At 27.6% G+C, this 21145-nt stretch overlaps 1 protein-coding gene across 2 annotated transcripts in view; it reads left to right on the plus strand.

Moving 5' to 3' along the window:
• Nucleotides 1-17988, plus strand: part of spin (Protein spinster) — a 30317-nt gene extending 12329 nt beyond the window's left edge. The window contains exons 2-8 of one of the 2 annotated variants that reach the window (XM_065510530.1): nucleotides 3186-3543; nucleotides 4369-4695; nucleotides 4810-5071; nucleotides 11604-11702; nucleotides 13005-13202; nucleotides 13627-13768; nucleotides 16094-17988. In XM_065510530.1, coding sequence (XP_065366602.1) covers nucleotides 3186-3543; nucleotides 4369-4695; nucleotides 4810-5071; nucleotides 11604-11702; nucleotides 13005-13202; nucleotides 13627-13768; nucleotides 16094-16146 — 1439 coding nt within the window. In that variant the 3' untranslated portion in view covers nucleotides 16147-17988. Of the gene's footprint in view, nucleotides 1-3185; nucleotides 3544-4368; nucleotides 4696-4809; nucleotides 5072-5343; nucleotides 5606-11603; nucleotides 11703-13004; nucleotides 13203-13626; nucleotides 13769-16093 lie in introns of both variants that reach the window. The other variant, XM_065510529.1, reaches the window with a different exon arrangement.
• Nucleotides 17989-21145: the final 3157 nt, after the last annotated feature.

Genomic DNA, 21145 nt, shown 5'->3' on the forward strand with positions numbered 1-21145 from the left:
ATCATCCCATCCTATCCCAGCCAGACAAGTTGATAGACAAAAGTCATAAAATACAATACAACACAACACAGCACAGAGTGAAACGAATAAAACAAAAACAAAACCTGTTTACAAAAAGCCGGTTGAAATATTTAGCACAAAAAGGGAAAAGAAACAGAACACAGCAAAAATAAAAAGAATTCCCAATAAAAATTCATTATACTACATAGTGAGTTCTGTTTCCACACAAATGTTCGACGAACGTTCCATACATTTAAACATTAATAAGTTGGATTACGTTCAACTGCTTGTCGACTGAATCACTTGGTTAAAGCTCATATTTATAAATTATTATAAACATTTTCGACTTTGTATTAAAAATATTTAAAGGTACGAATTGCTAGTATAGTAAAATAAACACGTATGAATTTAATTAAATTCGGCCTTGCTGTGTAATTAAATTTTGTTTAGATTGTGGGGCTTTAATATGCTCGATTGCGTCTGAGGCATCCGTTAGGTGCCTATATTGCGAAATAATTATTGTTAATTTCTAGTTAGAATTTTCTAGTTTAACAAACTATATAGGCGAAGCTGTGCAATGTAAACTGACTACAAACACATTTTCCACATAAGAAAAAATATGTATCCAAAACAGATGAAAACATTCCTTGCTATTACCCGGACTTTTTCCTTTCCCGGGAGGAAATTAAAAAATCTTTTCATTTTCAGGAATTCCCGGGAATTTTTTAATACGAAAAAACCAGTAAATTTGTTTGCAATAAATTGTCTTATAATTTTACAAGCGTTTTAAAAAAAGTATAAATTATAAAATGTACAATGTTGATCCAGTCTTTTTAAGGGTTTCTAATTTTCTATGGTATAAAATCAATAAATTGTTTAGGAATTCCGACTATGTTAAATCAGGAAAAAATACGTAGTTTATTTCGAAAGATAAAGTTTTCTAATCAGATTGTAGATAAACAAATTTAAACCACTATTATTGTTATTATTGTCTCTAAATATGAATATCCTTAATAACATTAATAATTTAAGAACATAAAATTTAAATTTGATTGATTCTTAATACTGTGTGTTGAGTGAAAAAATTTTGTTATTTCAACAGTAATACTTCATTGCCAACTCACTATATCGATGCCTTAATATAAAAAGGCCCAAACTCGTGTTTTTAGCCAAAAAAAAATCTCGACATGTTGCTGGAATCGAAAAAATCGATAGATATAATAGAATAATTCAATTATTAACAAATTTGGATATTACAACGAATCTGAATATTGGAACTTTATGAAGAAAACTTATAAAGAAATTTCCGACAAAACATTTCCAGAAAACTTACAAAAAAAATATTCCTGGGAATTCGTAATAAGTGGTGGTATAGTATAATTTCTATTTTCAGTCTGAGAATTGTATTTTTAGTATTTCCGAATTATTTTATAATTTTGTTGTGTATAGGGTATTATTAGGTTTGCCTAGTCGGTTTTCTACTTGTTTTTATAACTTTTATATGGAATATACTAGAATACTAAGAAATATAACCACTTCTTGAAATGTCGCTAAAAAGAGTAGAGTAGCGTAGAAAGAAAAATTCCATAATTCTACAGTACTTATTTTACATACATATATTTCTCATAAAACCTGTTCAAAAAAGTTGCAATATTGCTGACGTAAATATGAAATTAGTCATTTGAAAGTGTTGTGATGTTCGAATTAAAAATACATATTATATATTTTATACAATAAAACAAAACAGATTATATTAAATTAATAACCAAAAAAACTACACGAATAACTTTTATGCAACATTAGGTCAACAACTTATTTTATATTTTTTTGGAGATTTCATCAGAATTGAATTTAAATTTATAACAATAATTTGAAAAAAATGTATGAAGACACACCAAAACTGGTTTCTTGCTAACAAAATGCAGACAGGTGAAATGTAATACATACATACTACTAAAACATTCATCACCATCATCCTAATCATCCACAGTGTTTGTTTAACAATAGCAAATAATTTCCGTTATAAGGTGACCAGCTGCCAAACATTTTGGATAATCCAGAAAAAGTGCATGCTAAAAGAAATATTTTTTTTTTAAATTTTCTAAAAATTACACATAGGCCTTTTTATAAGTTATTTTATAAGCACATATGTTGTTGCAATTAGTATTTGACAATAAAGTTTTAAATAATTTGACAAGTTAATTCATTGTTTTTAATTCAATTTATTTGAATTTTAATTCATTGAATTCTTCCAGAACAATTAGTCATTTAAATATTTGGTAAATTTCCAAATATTGTTATTGTTTTTTTATTTCGCATTAACCTTATTTGGTTTTAGGATTCACATTTGTACTTTATAATAAATTACACTTTTACACTTTTGTTTTGCTTTGCATAATATATTTGTATTTATTCAAGGCGAACTTATTTTGTTGTTTATTCTTTTAATTAAAATAAACTTAATACGTTTTACAGGAAAAAAATAAAAGAACCCGAAATATTTACAAATTTGCTGCATTAAACACGTAACATATAAAAAAATTATTTATATTGATTTTAAATTTCACACAAATAATTTGTTTATGTACAGAAGTCGTGGTACTAAATTTTATGATGATTGGAGCGTAATAGTTCGTCGTAGTTCCCATGTAGCGCCCACTTCTCAAAAACACTTTAAAGCTAATAAATCTCTTAAAAGTTCTGGTAATGACACACCATTTTTTACAGATTTAAAGTCACATTTACGAGCTCGAAAGAAAAACTCGGTGTAGGGAAACTTGTTTTTTTTTTAATTTATCTAAAAACACTTTAATTTAGTAAAATTTTAGAATGAGTGGAATATTTAAATTTCACAATTGCTTAACAGTTTCGGGAGCTATTTTCCAACACTTTATTATTGTACAATTTATTCAAATTTATGAAGGAATTTAGAATGAATTGTAATGTCGTGAAAGTTACATTCAATTTGCACTACTTTCATATTACAAATATTGTAGAAAATTCGTTTGCAACTATTCAACAATAAATAGTCTAAAGTGAAGACCCACGTATGATTCTGAATCGTTACAAAAGAGTTGTTTCAGAACTAATTCAGTTTAGAATAGGTTGTAAATTTCTTTTGCAGTATTTATAATAGCACATTAAGCACTATTATAATAATTACTAATTGTTCTTGTTTCTTACAGGTGTTTTGGAAGACATACAAGTTGATTTCAATATCGGTGATGACGATGGTGGCCTACTACAAACAGTATTTGTTTTATCCTATATGGTATGTGCGCCGATATTTGGCTATTTAGGTGATCGTTACTCAAGGCGATGGATTATGGCTGTAGGTGTACTGTTGTGGTCTACCACCACATTGGTAGGCTCGTTTATGAACAGTTTTGGCTGGTTTATAACATTCCGGGCGCTGGTCGGAATTGGAGAAGCTTCATATAGTACCATAGCACCAACAATCATTTCAGATTTGTTTGTTCACGATTTACGTTCAAAAATGTTGGCAGTATTCTATTTTGCCATACCGGTCGGTTCAGGTTTTGGGTAAGTACACAAACAAACAACTAATTGAGATAATAATACTACAAAGGTTAAGGAATACATATAATCTCAGTACTGTTATCTCCAGCAGACATTATTATTTTATTGTTCAGTTTTCATTTGTATTTATGTGGAATTTAAATTATTTTAGTTTTTTGTTTTTTTTTTTTTTAAATACACAAAATCGTTTACTTTTTGAAAACGTGAGAATATGTATTTATAAATCGCGTGTTTCATTTTTATTAGTTTATGGAACTATTCCATTTTAGTTTTTCTTTAAATTTCAATTAAATATCCAAATAACTACTACATCACAACGACAATGTCAAAATAATCAGTTCAATATAAATTTAATTATATATAATTGACCATCAATTGACCTGTGTTACGAATGGATACATACATATGTATGTACATTTATTTATTCAATCAAATTTAAATCTAAATCAATTAGACAATTTTACTCTTAAATTTAAATTTTCTCCACATCACAACAGTAATTTTTCATTTAATTTGATTATGTGAGTGTGTAATTATGATTCAAATCTAAATTGATGCTGATGTTTTCCCGATATTAATGAAAATAAAAGTTTGTCTCGTGTGTTTTTGCTTTTATATTGAATTTTGAACTTTTTAACCTCCATAAATTGTGTAGTAAGATCATCATTTTTAAAATATTCACATTTACTTTTAGTTGTCGGTATAATTAATAGTATTATCGACTTGCTGTTTAAAAAATATTACAAATTAAACGTTAGTGCAATTTACACTTTTATAGTATCTCAAAAAATAATAAATATTTCAATAATTGTATCGTTTATATTACAGTTACATTGTGGGTTCGGAAACAGCTCATTTGGCCGGTAATTGGCGTTGGGCTTTACGTGTTACCCCTATTTTGGGAATTGCTGCTGTGATATTTATTTGGCTGATCAAGGATCCAGAACGCGGTGAAAGTGAAGGATCTCATAACTTGGCTACCACCACCTACGGACAGGATGTAAAATATTTAATGAAAAATAAGTCTTTTATGTTGTCAACGGCTGGTTTTACATGTGTAGCTTTTGTGGCTGGTGCTTTGGCGTGGTGGGCACCGAAATTCATTTATCTCGGTCTTAAAATGCAACCCGGCAACGAAAATTTAATTCAAAATGAGTAAGTTATCCAACAAATTCTTCTTCCAACCTTTATATCTCGCATCAAACGAGATTAATATCTAAAATATTGAAAAAAAACTTTATTTTTATTACAAAAAAAAAAAAATGTTAGCGTGTCGTACAAGTTTGGCATGATTACCATGTTAGCAGGGCTAATTGGTGTACCCATGGGCTCAATGTTAGCCCAACGTTTACGCGTACAAATTGAGAATTGTGATCCCTATATATGTGCGGCTGGACTCTTGATATCGGCACCCATGGCGTATATGGCCATAGTGTTGCCTCAGACCAGCTCAACATTGTGTTTCCTGTTTATTTTCGGTTCTCAAGTGGCATTGAATTTATGTTGGTCTATTGTGGCAGATATATTGTTGGTAAGATTCGAAATACATAAATTTGTTTACATATATTAAGGAAAAATATCTGCTGCGCTACTGTGTCAAATACTCAAATTACCATCACTTTTTCTCAACTAGAATTTCTGCTTGTACGAACGCTAATTTGAAACTATATTTTCCAATAATTTGTTTGTTTGTTTTCTTAACTAAAATATCTAAAATAATTCATTTTCTGTTTTCTTTTTCCCAATGAATAATTGTACAAACAAACATTTATGCGCATTGTTAAATCGGTATTGCCACAATAGTGTATCATTCAAATTCGGCGCCATAACAATGGTAGCTGGTATAATTGGCGTACCCTTAGGCTCAATTTTATCACAGAAAATGGCTAAACGTTTTCCCACCGCCGATCCTTTAATCTGTGCATTTGGTTTGATATTCAGTGTGCCCCTCTTGACGGGTGCCATGATCATTGTCACTCAAAATAGTGTCTCCACATATGTTTTAATATTTTTGGGACAATTATCATTAAATATGAATTGGGCAATTGTTGCTGACATTTTGCTGGTAAGATATTGTTTTTTTTTTGTTTTGATTTATTTCACTCTTATTATATCAACTCAATCACGTACATGTTGTTTAAATTGAATTTTTTTTTTGTTGAAAGTATAATTTTTACTGTTTTAATTAACATAGCTGCAATTATTTAATAGATGTGTATTATTATAAATCAAAATTTAAAGAGCAAAATTATTTGATTATTTGAAGAACCTATTTGATGTCATAGAAATTTGAGTTGAATATTATGTAACACTAGCGGTATTCATAATGTAGAGTAACTTGCTTAGTAAAAAAACAGAAAAACAATTTATTAACAAGCATTTCTAATGTATTTTGTTTTTATTTTTTTGATATTGTGCTCTTTTACTACATTACCAGGCCAAGTACTCTACATTGTGAATACCGCTACTATAATGTTTGTAATGAATACTTTGTATACTTTTATAAATAAAAACATAATATCCATAATAGTTTTTCTTTTTTTAAATGATATTTACAATCTACATATATTAAAATATTTTTATTCGTTCTGCAATGTAAAAAGCTGAATTAAATTCATATTTTTATAAAATTTTAATTTTGAAAATTTTTGCTCTTTAATTTTTTTTTTTTTTTTGTTAATTTAATAATTTTGGTGTTTGTAGAAATTCATTATGTATTTATAGCACTTTTGTAAGTTTTTTCTTTTTTTGTTAATGTAATTATTTAAAGTTAAAGTTTCTTTCCTTCTTTATTGTTCTGTAAATTGTAAATGGTGTTGGTAAATATGTAACTAAACTCTTTCAAAAAATTTAACAAAATAAAAATTACACAAATGTAAAACCGCACACAACCCCAAAACACACACTCACTGTAATAACATATCGTTAGCTGAAATGCAAAAAAAAGCAGTGTTTTTTACTTATCGTAAAGCATTTTTTAGAAGACCATATCTGTCTAATTATTCGGAATGTTTTGATTGGAAATCATCACAAAAATAATTATAGTGATAATTATATTACTACCGATGTAAAAAATGTTTTAGTTTTTAAATTTGTAACTACGATTTTGCATTTAAACTAACGATATGTTTAAAAAAAATATTGTTGCACAAGAAAAAACACAATGTAATACCACAAACAAGACTTGTATATTTAGTAACCCAGTAAACAAAAAGTTTTGATGTCTTAAATTAAGGATCTATCAATTCTAAATGACATTTTGATTAGATTAGAATGGGTGTGTATTATAGAAATACACTTCCACTCGGAGACCCATAGGATCCATTGTGATTAGATTGTCCAAAAAAACGGCAAATTTGAAAACCCGGTTTCGAAAAAGCGTGTTTTTGAAAAACCCGGTTTTGATTATTGCCTTTTAAAAAAACCGGTTAAACGAATTCGGTTTTTGTATTCCTGTGATTTAATATGAAAAAGGTCTTCTTAAATTTATTTTTATTTGTGGACGCTAATAGGAAATGTGTTAAGAATTATGTACTAAATCTTCCGAAATTTAGCATTTTTGAATTCTTAAGGCTCTAACTTTATATTTATTGCTCTTTTACGAAATATTGTCAAATGCTATAATTTTCTATAAAATAAATCAATATTTTTAAAAATGGTATCAAAGTTTTTCATAAATATGTTTGAGTGAGCTTTACAAAATATATTTCATTACAACCGGTCTTACAAAAACCGGTTTGTCAAAAAACCGAAAAGTAAAAAAACAGCAACTGGTGGAGTTTACAAAGATGAAAAAACCGATTGATCGGTTTTCGGTTTCGATTTTGGATACTCTAATTGTGATGCCATTAAGAAATATAACTCGGTGTGAACTTAGAGTGAGAGAAGAAATTAAATTGATGCCATAAATATTGAATTAAATGACATTTAATAGAAAGACAAAATATATAATTAAGCTACCACTACATTTTTCTAATATTCAATAATGGTAGTGTGTTCAAAATTATTCAAGATATTACGATATTAGGAAAGTAAACAAGCTTTAAAACTTAAAACCAATTTAAAGTATCCGAAACTCGATGACCATTTCGAATAGAAATCACTATTAAAAGCATTTCTAAAACGTTTGTGATTTCTACAATATTTCTAAAATCCCTTTTTTATCTGTCAATGCAGTTTTATTACTCACAAGTTTGACGGTACTATATATTTAATAACGTGGTTATACTGAATTCCATATGACTGAGAAAAATTTCAATTTTAATATTGGCATATTGGCACATATGTTATCTAAGTTAACGATCCTTATATGTAGGAAAGTCGATATAACGATGTTCGTCTGACAGTGTGTTGATTGAAATACTTTTTCCGAAGCCACAGATATCCTACGAACTAGGGATTGATATAAGTATGAATATATTAGATACTAGTATATTTGAGAGAATTTTAGTTATTGAAAACGAATCCGAATATAGCAATCTAACGCGTTTGTATTTGATAAATGTTTATTATGTATTTAATATTAAATATTAAAAACAAAGCTGTTCAAATGTAACAAATTTATGTTTGCTGGGTTTTAGCACACACCCTCTTTTCAATATTTTTTGGGTTTTGTATGTGTGTTGAAAACATACATTCATTCATATGTATAAAACATAGCAAGATATTTTGTAATTGCAATAATTATGCATATTATATTCTATGCTACGTCATACAATAATTTTACAAAATTCTTTTTATAAGATTTCTCTTTCCCTTACTTTACTTCCATTACTGCAGCCCCACAAGATTACTTCCATGTCATTTTCTTATTTATTTGCATTCTTTCAAGTCGAATACCACCACACCCCATCGACAATTTAATCAAAAATATTTAAGTATGTAATGTTATTTTATTATATGACGCCTGTCAGCTTATTAAACATTTCATTCATTTCCTACAAAATTGTACTGAATTACTCTCCAGGGATATTATACCCAACTTGGTTTTATACCATTTAAAAAAGGACAACACAGAAGGGGGATGTTTATACAGGAAGAAAACGTTACACTTTCGTTTGTGTAAACACTTTGCGATGTAAGGTTATTAACGAAAATTATGATAGGAATATATTATGTAAACATAAATTATCTCCGTTAAACACCTTTCAACAATAACATCCTCCCCTCGCAATAAGAATTTTAATCAAATGTTTGGAATTGGAAAAATCTAATGCATAATAATGAAGCAAAATTCTATTGCTGAGGGTATGTTTCGAACGATTAAGCAATAATTCAAAAAGGAATTATGAACAATGACAGGACTTTTAAGAAATTTATTTTTGTTTGATGAATTTAAATGCTGAATTGCAATTATTTTACTATTTAAAAGAAATACATTTAAAATAAAATAATTTTCTTAATATAAATGCAATTTCTTATTTTTCGCCACCCACAACCTGTTTAATTTTTATGTTTTGCGTTGAAATACGCACAAGCAAATAATAATATTATTGCTATTATTCATTCTCATGTATTCCGCAAACAAATTTCAACTTTTTCTTTACGTATGGACGTTTGCTATAATTAATTTGTTATTGTCTTTGGAAAGATTTCAAGCAAACTCAATTGCAGTTGTTTATTTTTTAAGTTTCGCATTTTCTTTTTCCATTACTTTAATCCCATTAAAATTTTGTGATGTATAAACATCTTTATATTAATATTTTATGAATTTGAAATATTATCAACAAAAACTAAAATATCTGATAGCCGTTTATGTTTTTCTGACGTAGCTTTTGGCGTCTCATGATAATTTTTCTAATCGCTTGTATTATTTTTAACTCATTCATGTTAATTGCCAACAGAAAAACACACACACACAATAAATATATTAATCGTATTATCTAATGTTTAGCGAATTTTTCCCTGTGACATACATATCTACATATATACTACTATTTTTCTTTTCGAATTTTCCTTTTCATTTTTAATTACTTTTAGTCAACAGGCCACAAAATCAAACACAAATTAATAGCAATACCTATACTTAATTTAAATATATACCATACATATGTATCTAATCATTACATAAACCCTCGCTATTAATTGATCTATTTAACAGCAATAATTGCATGAAAATAGATGTGGGGTGATGTGAATTATATAAAATAAAGATTCCATTGACTTTTTAGTGCTAATGCGTTGCCATACAAACTTGTTGCAAACGAAACTAATATATGTAATTTTCTTTTAATTTCTGGAATTAATCGAGAAAAACAGGTGATTTTTTTAATAACGTTAAAGTGTTAATTCCATTATAAACTTTTTCTCAATTAAACGTCAACAATTTATAACACATTTTTATATAAAAAACTAAAAGCACACACATTAAGATATTTCACAAAAAACATACATATGTATGTATATGGTTTTTGAAGATGATTCCAACTCTTGAGATTTTAAAGAGTTTTGAGAATTTTTTAGATTTTTTCAAGGTTGGCGAATGATGAAACAAACAAATTTTAAATTGTTTTGATATGTTACTTTATTTTTACAAAATTGGATAAATCCGAGTACAAACCTAAATGACTCGATAGTATGGGCGTAAAAAATTAGCCGCCATATCAAAAGCAAATGTAAATTCTATTTAAATCGAAGTTAGTTTAAAATTAATTCAAATTTCATGACAATTCATTGGCAATTTCTCAAGTTATTGAAGTTATTTTCTAATTTTAACTACTTTAAACATCAATTGCTGATATTTGTTGCGAAAATAGAGCACCAGAAAATAAATATTAAAAGATTGTATGCTTCATGGAACTTAAAAAATCGTTTCGGACATAGGATTTCATATACCCCAAAAATGGAGAGTTATTGAAAATGTTCATTTCAAATGGTACAATAATTACATATTTGCTATTGTATTATGTAAAACGTAAAAAAACATCGAAAATCCTTTTAATTTTTCATAGCTTTGTCCTTTAGAAGGTTTAATTAAAACACAAATTTTCGTTAGCCAAAATGTAAAAAATATGCTTTAGGCCGAGTAACTTTTCAAATTTTAAACATATGTAGTTAAGGCTTAATCAAAGATACAATTCATTTGTTTATGAACAAAATATATTATTATATATTTGATTAAGCCTTAACTAACATTTTGATAAGTTACCCGGCCTTAATATACTTTAAAACGTATTTCAATTCAACACTACCCTTCCATATTGTAAACATTTTGGGGTGTGTATGTGCGTGTCTTTTTATAAAGCAAATAGTTAAATGCCCGTTTTTAAAACCCTGAAACCAACCAACACCATTTCTTTAAAAAAATTTAAATTTAAATAATAGTGAGAATATATGTCTCAGCTTTCTTTCCTTCCTACTGGGTATACAAGTTTAGTTGTTGTTAATTAATTAAACAGTAAAATTTATCATGCAAAAAAAATATTTAAATTAAACAACACTTTAAACGCTTAATAACAAAAAACCTAAATACAATTGATAAAATATGTATTTTGTTTTTATTTATGTTTTAAAACACGATAAATGAATATAAATATAAACTTAAAAGTAAAAGTAAAAAGCAGAAACAACACAACAATTGGCCTTAATTCATATAAATGCCTAAACGTATGCTATAGAAAACAAACAGAAAATTTTGTTTTTAGTACTTCGTCAGCGTGCTCTTAGTACCGTAAAAGAAAAAGTAATGGTAATTTTGTAGTAACAGTTGTTGCTCCCTCTCTTTCTCTCTTATTATTTTATTGTATATGTTTAACTGTGTGTGTACTGTTACTGAGAACAGAATCTAAAAGAAATTGTTCCAGTTTAACAGATGTGTGCTTTTTTTTTGTCTGTGTTTGTTGTCTTGTGTTTTTATGCTTAAGTGGCTCCATCTCCTAAATGCTTTTTGTACTAATATGTTGTGGTTTATTTGTTGCTTGATAAAAATGGGTGCATGTTTAAGAAAATGTTCTAAAGCTTTTTATTTTGTGCACAGTAGTTAAATGTTGTCAACTTGCAGAACTTTTGAAGAGTATAAAATTAATACATTTTCGATTTTCTTTGTTTTCATTATTTTATTTTAGTATGTGGTCGTTCCTACACGCAGATCAACGGCTGAAGCATTCCAAATATTAATATCACATGCTTTGGGTGATGCTGGTAGTCCGTACTTAGTTGGAGTGGTAAGTTTAAAATACATACCTATGTTTAATATTGTAAATAAAACTTGTTTCTATAAAATAAGCAAATGATTAGTATAACTCAAGATTGATTTGTTTTTGATGGAGAGATATTTTCTTAAATTTTTCTCCGGTTCAGCAGTTGTTGAGGAATTCAAGGCTAAAGTTGAACTTTTAATTTTGTTATAGCATTTAGTATGAAAATTCAGATTTTTGGTTTATGGGTCAGCTTTACTTATAAAAACAGTTATAAGCTGATAAAAAAAAATTAATAACACCCAGGATAATTTTGTGAACAGATTCCCACTGTATCAATTCTAGAACAGATTCCACTAGAATCGATTTTTTTTGGAAAAAAATAAGATTTATTATAGTATATATGACTTCCGCCTTTCTTCTGGTAGTGTAATTAGTTTAACCCCTTTTAATCCTCAAGAGTTCTATTCCACTAAAATTAAAATTTTACTAAAATATAGTACATGAGAAAACATTTAATAACACGTATAATATTTGCATTTACTAATTGTTCATACAAATTTATTCCTTTCCAACGCCTTTAACGAAGTAGCTATAACCGAAATCCAAATTAAATAAAAAAGTCTAAAAATATGTTTATTTCACTGTATTTTTATTATCATAGGACTAATACTTATATACTACGTTTATACGTAGCCTATTCGCAAATAAAAATTATTTGCAATTAACTAACTCACTGTTTATATGTCACATTAGTTACGGAAAATTCTTGTTTTTATGAGATGCCGGATGGTAAAATGTAATTATTTGGTAGCTCTTTTATTGAATAAAATATGATACATTTTTTATTTTTTTTAAATGTAAAAATTATAGAATCAAAAATTCTTGTCCGTCTTGTCAATCCAATTAATTCAAAAACGCAATGAAATATTTAAAAAACGTCTTAATAAACTAAAAGCGTTAAAACATATGGCAATGCTTAATATCTTATTTGCAAATAGTGTCGTTAATCAGGAATTGTTTTCGTGAGTTAGCTATTCGCAAATAAAAAATTAATTCACTGTTTATGCGGCATTTTTTTCTAATTGCAATATTTTTATTTGCGAATAAGCCGTGCGTATAAACGTAGTAATAGAGTTGTATTTTTCAGTACAATAAGGAAATAAATTTGAATGATTTTTAGTGAAAAAGTATAACAGTGTTAATGATGTAAGAATTTTTAATAGAACTATAAAAAGTATTGAGTTTTATATTACAGTACAACTATTCTGTAATATAATTGGAAATTTAGTTAATAATACTTTATATTTAATTTTTATTTATTTTTAGCTTTCTGAAACAATTAAAAAACATTTACGCACAACTGCCCATAGAGCTTCGGAGTTAGTGAGCAGTGGTAGCTTAGAAAGTTTATCTTTAACACTGGGAGAAGTTTTTAATTCAACAACAACCACAACAGAGCCAACAACAATGTTGGTGCCCACAACAACCCTGTCAATGCAGTCACAAAGCTTGGGATTAGTAGAGGTAAGAAAAAAAGCAATTTTAATGTAATTCGAAATTCGTATCGATGAATTTTTAATTTATTTCAAAATCAAATTAAATTTGATATCTTAACCATTCCATTAAAGCATTCACTGTGAATTAATTCAATTAATTATTTATAGAATCGTTAAATTTTTTGGATATAATTGAATGAAGCTAAAGAATCACTCCCATTTCCAAAAACTATTTCTAAATTTATCAATTTAACCTTTGATAAATTTAAAAATTCTTTATGAATATTGGGGTGAGATTTTTTGAAATTGATTTTTTTAATGAATTGCTAATTTTTGTAAATTCTGAATTAAGATTTTAGCAACTTAGGCTCAAATTGGAAAGAATTAATTTGAAACTCCAACAGAAACAAAGATTTTATATATTAATTTTCTTTATCTATTTTTTTTTGCAGGATACTGATCTAATTAAATTTGAGGCTTTACAATATTCTCTTTTCTCAACAAGTTTCGTTGAGGTTATTGGTGGTATTTTCTTCCTTATAACTGCCGCTTTTATTATTAAGGACAAGAAAAATGCTACTCAAGCTATTCGTGGTAAGTTACATTTTTTTTTTTAATATTTTATTAATGGGTCTAATTTTTTTCTCAAAATTGTTAAATTTAATTATTTCTTTAGTTTTCGAATTAAAAAATATTAGTATTACAAATGATACGATTAAAATTGAATCGGACGATTCATCATCATGTTCTGAAAAAACTGAAATTTAATAGTTTTAGGAGACCTTTATCTTCTTTTTTCAAGACCTTTAGGTGGGTTACTTTGCTCCTGTTTGAAAATGTTCAAGTTGTTGTTTTTTATCCCATTTTTATTAATTCCACTAACAAAATTTTATTTAAAAAATCTATGGCTAATTAATTTAAACGCAAATATATGTTTATAATGGCATGAATAACAATAATTAGGATTTTGAATAAAATATGTATATTAAATTCAATTTTTGTAAAATAAGGCTATGCTAAATTTAAAACAATTTGAATTATTTAATTCGTTGAGCAAAAGTAACTTTTTGTTTTTATCATAAAAAATACTCCGTCTGTTACAAAAATTTTGAATCTCCATCCTACTCTAGATTTCGTTCTTTTAGATAAAAAAAATTGAAAAACTTTTATAAAAGTAGTCATCTATATATATAAAAGTGAATGTGTGTCTGTATGTATGTATGTTTATTATTATTAGTTTAGGATCTATAGACGGCTAAACGGCTGAACCGATTTGCTTGAAATTTTTACAGTATTTTTCTCTATATCTGGAAGGAGCTATAGGCTACTTTTTGTTTCGAAATTTGAAGTGGGCGTGGTACCTCCCATACAAAGTTAATTTTAAATATCATATATTTTGGAAACAATAAAAGCTATAGTCCTCAAATTTTGCATGAGCAATACCACCGTTTGTATAAATATTTGAGGCCAATATGGGAGTAGAAGCCACAGAGGGCGTGGCACCTCCCATATGATGATAATTAAAAAAATCTATTATATGGGATACAATAAGAGATAGAATCCATAAATTTTGCACGGTTATTCTATCATCAATATTAATAGTTAGTACAAGAATGGGCGGACTATCAATAGTGGGCGTGGCACATCCCATATAAACTAAATACTAAAAATCATATCTATGTGTATAAGTTTGATATGTAAATCAATGAAACTTTGTATGAATTACATATTTAGGCCAAAAATGGGCAAACTAGCAAAAGTGGGCGTGGCACCTTCCATAGATATAATGACAAATTATATATAGGGAAAGCTATAGCAGCTATCAATATTAATTTTTTAGTACAGAAGTGCGCGGACTACCAACAATATTAAGTAAATGTTAAAATTTGTATACATTTGAAACCCTTATATATATATAAAAGTCAATGTGTGTTTGTTTGTATGATTGTTAGCGTATTTGTAATGGCACTCGACTTACAATAAGACAATTAATGAACAATCTAATCGGAGCGACCTGCCATTTGATTTTATTCGATTGCAGTTTCCTATTTGCTTAGTATTTGCAATGATAATTGATAAAGTCAGTATTTGCAAGTTTGCGGACTAAATCTAGAAAATCCATGTTTTTCACATGAACAGAAACTAATTTCAGATAGACTAACCCCCATGGTTCAATATCTGGTTATCGTTTTTCGTAACGATAAACCTCCAATTAACATCTTTTTTTGTATGAGAACTGTAAGTTTATCGTCACGATAAAAAATAACCAGAGATTGAGAAAATGGGGGTAAATATATTGTAAATCTTTACGGTACGGGTAGCGAAGCACACCGGGTTTTAGCTAGTAATTTATAAAACCAGGTACCGAAATTCCATTCCATTCAGATATATAATTCATATCATTGAGTTCCTTTCTTCTGTGTTCTTGTTCTTATAATTTGTTTTGTTTTCTTTTTTATCTATTTTTTGTGTATATATGTATACTAAATCGATTTTTATACAACAAATATCTGAACAAACAGATTAAAAATAAAATCGGTTGACTGAGGATTAGAATGAACTGAATTGTTTTTGTCTTCGCCAATTTATATATAGAAGATATACTCTCTGCCAGTTCCTCTGTGTCCAAAAAAGATTTTACAGTGAATTTTATTTGAAATTATTCGAGTATATAAAAAAATAATATTAAAATCTTTTGAAATCTCTGTCAATATTTATGTTATAGGAAACCAATTAATATTTAAGTACTTGTTCAAAATAGTAGTAGTTCGTGTTTTTTTTTTTTTTTTTTGTTTTTATTAAAACAAATGTTGCTGCTTAGCTTTGAATTGTACTAAATTATTAAAAAAGCATGATTTTACTTTTATTTTTAAAATTTTTTAATCGTTTAATAATTTGTGTATTTCTTTATCTTTGCAGAAGGTCATCAAGCTGTGCCAGTTACTCCTGTTGACATCAATGAAATTTCATAAATTTCAGTATGAAAACAAAACACACTTTGAATTGGAATTCAAAAGAAAGAAATAATTTTATCATGTTCAAGTGTACATTTAATCGTCAAATGTATGCTAGAATATTGATATCGACTGATGATAATATTTTATATACAATTATATATAAATAGATTTAAAGATAACAAAAACAACATCATTAACTATTGATTAAGTTACAATTTCATTGTTTAAACATATTGTTTCTACTCATCTTGTGCTGCATCAAATGGGATACTTAAAAGATCAAACATGAATGCGTATGAATTTGTATTGTAAATTATTAAGAAATGAAATGTAAATGCTTTAGAAATCCTATAATGATTAGATAACACATTGAGCTTTAACTGGTAGATAAAGTTAGAAACACAAATGTTCGAGTGTGCCTCAGGTGCATGTTCCTAAAATGCAACAAAAACCTATGGTTAGGATTGGAAAGAGAAATGTAATGAATACATTATTTATTCATTACTATGAATACATTAAATCATTACTCAAATATCTCTTTTTTTATTTTAATTTATCTCAATTTAAGTTAATTATTTTTTACAACTCTAAATATAGTATTTTTTTATTTTTATTGTTATTTTATAAATTTCTTGTTTTTTTCCTTCTGTTTTATTATCTTTTAGTATTGATTAAAAATATTTGCCTGGCATCAGATACAGCCGTTTTTAACTGTAATTCAGAAAATAATTTAGAAATTAACAAAACAAAAACAATAATTGAATTTAATATTGAAAAAGTTAAGGCTGGTGATTAATTTTTCAAAAAAACTGCTTTTGTTTGGCACAAAACTATACAGAAAATGTATTTTTGAACTTCTGGTATTCCATGAAACATGAAACTTATAATATCGTTTTAATTTATAATCCCCCCATTGGGTTTATTGGTTACTAAATAATATTTGTAGACATTTTAACTTTTGTTTTATTTTTCGAATTACTTTTTGAAATGGATTTGTAAAAATATTTGTATTTAATAGTAGTAGTTAGGAAAGGGCAATTATTTTTTTAATTCTTTAGTTTTTAATTTGTTTATATTTTGAATAGCACCTCATCAATAAATACTAGGCACATTTCAAAACTTCATAAAACATTTACTTTCACTCACTAACCAGCCACTCAATCACGACTTACCGCCAATCATATTTTTTATACATACATAATAGTTTAATGAAAAATTTTATAAAAACATAAAATCAATATTATTATGTAGTTAGTTCATAATTAATGGCTTAAGAAAATGAAAATAAATTAAATACTTTTTAATTAAAAAAGAATAATAATAAAATTAAACAAACAACTAAACAATAAAGTAAAGCAATTTGATAATAGATGAAAAGAAAATCATATAAATATTTATAATAACTCTGCCTTAAGGTACTACATTTATTTGATTTGATTTAATACATTTGCACATAAAAAGTCATTAGTTTTAAGATCATTTATAACTCCTTTCCTTGTTTTTCTAATGTATTATTCTTACATACATACATACACACATACGTATATACAAACTTTTGTTAATTACTTATTAAAATTTTATTTATTTAAATACGTTAATTGAAAATTGGTTAATTGGCATCCATGAAATTGAATGATGAAAACAAAAAGACTGTAGACTATTTTCGAAAATTGTAAAAATTAGAATGTGTAAAATTAAGAAACAAACCCATGAAATCAATACCATTAAACAAATAAGTAAATATTTAGAATAAATACAAGATTATGATAATATTTAGCTATATTTATCTACTTACAAGATTTCCGTTTTATTTTCATGAATAATAAAATAAAACTCTTATTAAATTGAAATATAAAATTGTTTTTTTAATTAAAAAAAAAATGCCAAGACAAAAGCAAAAGTTAGCAACAAAAAAGTACAAAAATATCAACAACAAGGCAAAAAAAGGAACAACAAATTAATTTTACTAATTTTACATTATTATTAAAATTTTTATTCCTTAGTTTTAAAATTCTGATGCCAGTACTGGGGCATTTATTATAACTTCGGTATCGAAGTTATAATAAAATGTAATACATTTCTTGCTCGATATCGAATGCCATAATCTCAATTAAGAAAATTACGATCAGTTTTATTCGATATCAAATGTGGTAATTCGTCCCCTGTATGCTCTCTGCATTTTTAAAATTTCTAATACTTTTATAGTTTTTTTAGGAAAAATAGCCCAGTTCTTCGTCTAAATCATCTGGCATATCTGTCTCAAAATATAAAAATCGTGTTAAATTCGCTAGTAAAAGTTTATAATATAAAGTGTAAAAACCGAAGAGAAGAATGCCTTAAACTTTTGACAAACTCAGCACTAGGGAAAAATTGTGGATTCAGTCCACAGTTTTTCGACTATTATTGGAATTATTAGAGATATGTATACATATAAACGAATGTGTATACTTATATTATCGCTGTACAATGATGCATTGTGTGTTCTTAAAGTCAGAAAATATCTGCGAAGTAACGGGCGAAGAGTCTGTCAGCTTAAACAATATAAGTCTTGTAAGCGTAAAAGAATTATGTACTGTATGCAAAATGATTTAGTATAGATGGCGCGCTTTATCTGATTGTGTTTTACCGTCAGCATCTATCAAGGAGAAAGATGAAGAAAATAAGATATTTTTGTAATATTGCTGTGTATTGTAGAAAACCTCTAAAGGACAACAAAGGTCCCACACAATGCCCAAGTGTGTTATGTATGGACATGGAGCTAAAAATTATAATCGTGTCGTAGTGTGATCAGACTGCGCTGGAAACCATGATTATGCAGTCTGTTTACTTAACAATGGCAATATTGATGGTAACATTATTTACATGTGGTGTAACTGAATAAAATTAATTTTAAGGAATTTTAATCATCGAGCTGATGTCCCAAAGTACCCAGTCGGCAAGAATATTTAGAGATCCGGCAACGAGTAACATATACAACAATGGCATGATTTTCCTCAATTGCCAAGACAAGAACACAATAATACACGCGATTCCCGCGCATATGGAAATGTGTATTCAGAGTAGAGATGCCAAACGGGGAATCCCGTTCCCGAAAATCCCGGGGTTTTCGGGATTTCTTAAATCCCGAAGCCCGGGATTTTTTAATTTTAAATCCCGGTATTTTCGGGATTTTCCAAATCCCATTTTTCATAAATAAATAGGGGAAATTGTGATTTTTGTGTGCTTTTTTCATGCATTTTGACATTCTACATGCCCAAATATCACAAAGTGATGTTCAGAAAAGTTGTTAAGCTCAACTACTGCTACAATATAGTTAATAAAGGAAAACGGTATTTTTGGTTTCCTTGAGTGGGGCTCTAGAAAATCAATTCCTCACCTTTTTTTTGTAAGTTGTCTAACAAAACTCAATTTAAATCCTCTTCAAATGAAATAGATTTTATTTCAAAAATTGTATGCTCGATCAAACAAACCACCAAATTTTTAACATTGACAATTATATAGCGAATATTTCGAAAATTGTACGCTCAATATAACGAACAGAAAGTATAAAAAACAAAAGTTGTCATGAATGTAAAAATAAGAAAATAAGTCGTTACAGTACCGTTTTCAATGGTTACTTTAATAATAGGTCTGTCTATTTTTCTATAGTGGTTTTAATTGCTTGTTTTCACAATATCGAATGAAAGATTTCGTTCGCATTCTAAGCAAAAGAAAACTGATTCGTTCACATTAACATGAAGTTAAGGAATCCAAAATCAGATTTCTTCCGCTTAGAATGTGAACGAAATCTTTCATTAGATATTGTGAAACAGGCTATAATTCACGTGAATTAAATATGGAAAACCGTAGAAGAATTTCATTGAACGAAAAACTAAAAATTTAGATGAATGAATGAAATATGGAATAACAAAATTCTCAACATGTATTTTGAAGAAAATAAAAACAAAAATTTTATCGTGACTAAGTTTTTTCTGTAAATTATCTTTACACAAATTAAGTGGGATCTTCAAAATCTGTTTTTTTTAAATGTTTGTCCGAGTTTAATTTTCTACAGTTTGAATCATTTTCAGAATCGAAATCCCTTACATTAATCGTGGAAAATACACCAAGCCATCCTCCAGAAGAACAATTAGTAAAAACTACTAAAGATATACAAATTTGAACGATATTCTTGCCTCCTAATGTCACACCGCTCATCCAACCTAGGGATCAAAACGACATGTCGTTGGATGAGCGACATAGGTTTGGTTAAATTCCAAAATAGAAAAAGTTGTCCAAAATTAAAAAAAAAAAAAAAAATCATCTCGATATAACGAATTATTCAATTTAACGAATGGGCCTGACAACATATCGTTCGTTATACCGGGATTTGCCTGTCCTTTCTTGCATATTTCATATTTTATCCAATAAAAAAACTATTAAAAAAAATACTGAAATATCATTGGATAAAAGACGAAATTCGCAAGATAGGATTTGATTTTAGACCTATGGTTTCTTGTGGAAAATTTCTTAGAATTTTCTGCTATACGATTTTTCGTGAAAAAAATCGACACACCCTAATGTAGTCTTTATTGTTATTTCTTCTTATATGATGTACTCATGCAAGTATTTTATGCTTTTTAGTGTCTAATATAAATTAATTGCTAAATAAAAAATTTTCTTTCAATTGTAAAGATATAATTATGTACGTTTCTTTCTTATAATTTTCGGGATTTTAGATTCCCGAAAATACCGAAACCCCGGGTCGGGATTTCGGGATTTTTTACCAAATCCCGAACCCCGGGATTTTCAAAAATCAGTCCCGATTAGCATCTCTAATTCAGAGGTAACGTATGCGGAATAAAATTGCAAAAAAATTTTGACACTGGCAAAGAAAAAGTAGTGTTTTAGAACTTATTATACCCTTCGCCATGAGTGGCAAGGGTATACATATATAAGTTTGTCATTCCGTTTGTAATTTCTACATTTTTCATTTGCGACCACACAAAGTATATATATTCTGGATCGTTGTATA

The sequence above is a fragment of the Calliphora vicina genome, chromosome 5, assembly GCF_958450345.1.
Source record: "Calliphora vicina chromosome 5, idCalVici1.1, whole genome shotgun sequence".
Lineage (NCBI taxonomy): Eukaryota > Metazoa > Arthropoda > Insecta > Diptera > Calliphoridae > Calliphora > Calliphora vicina.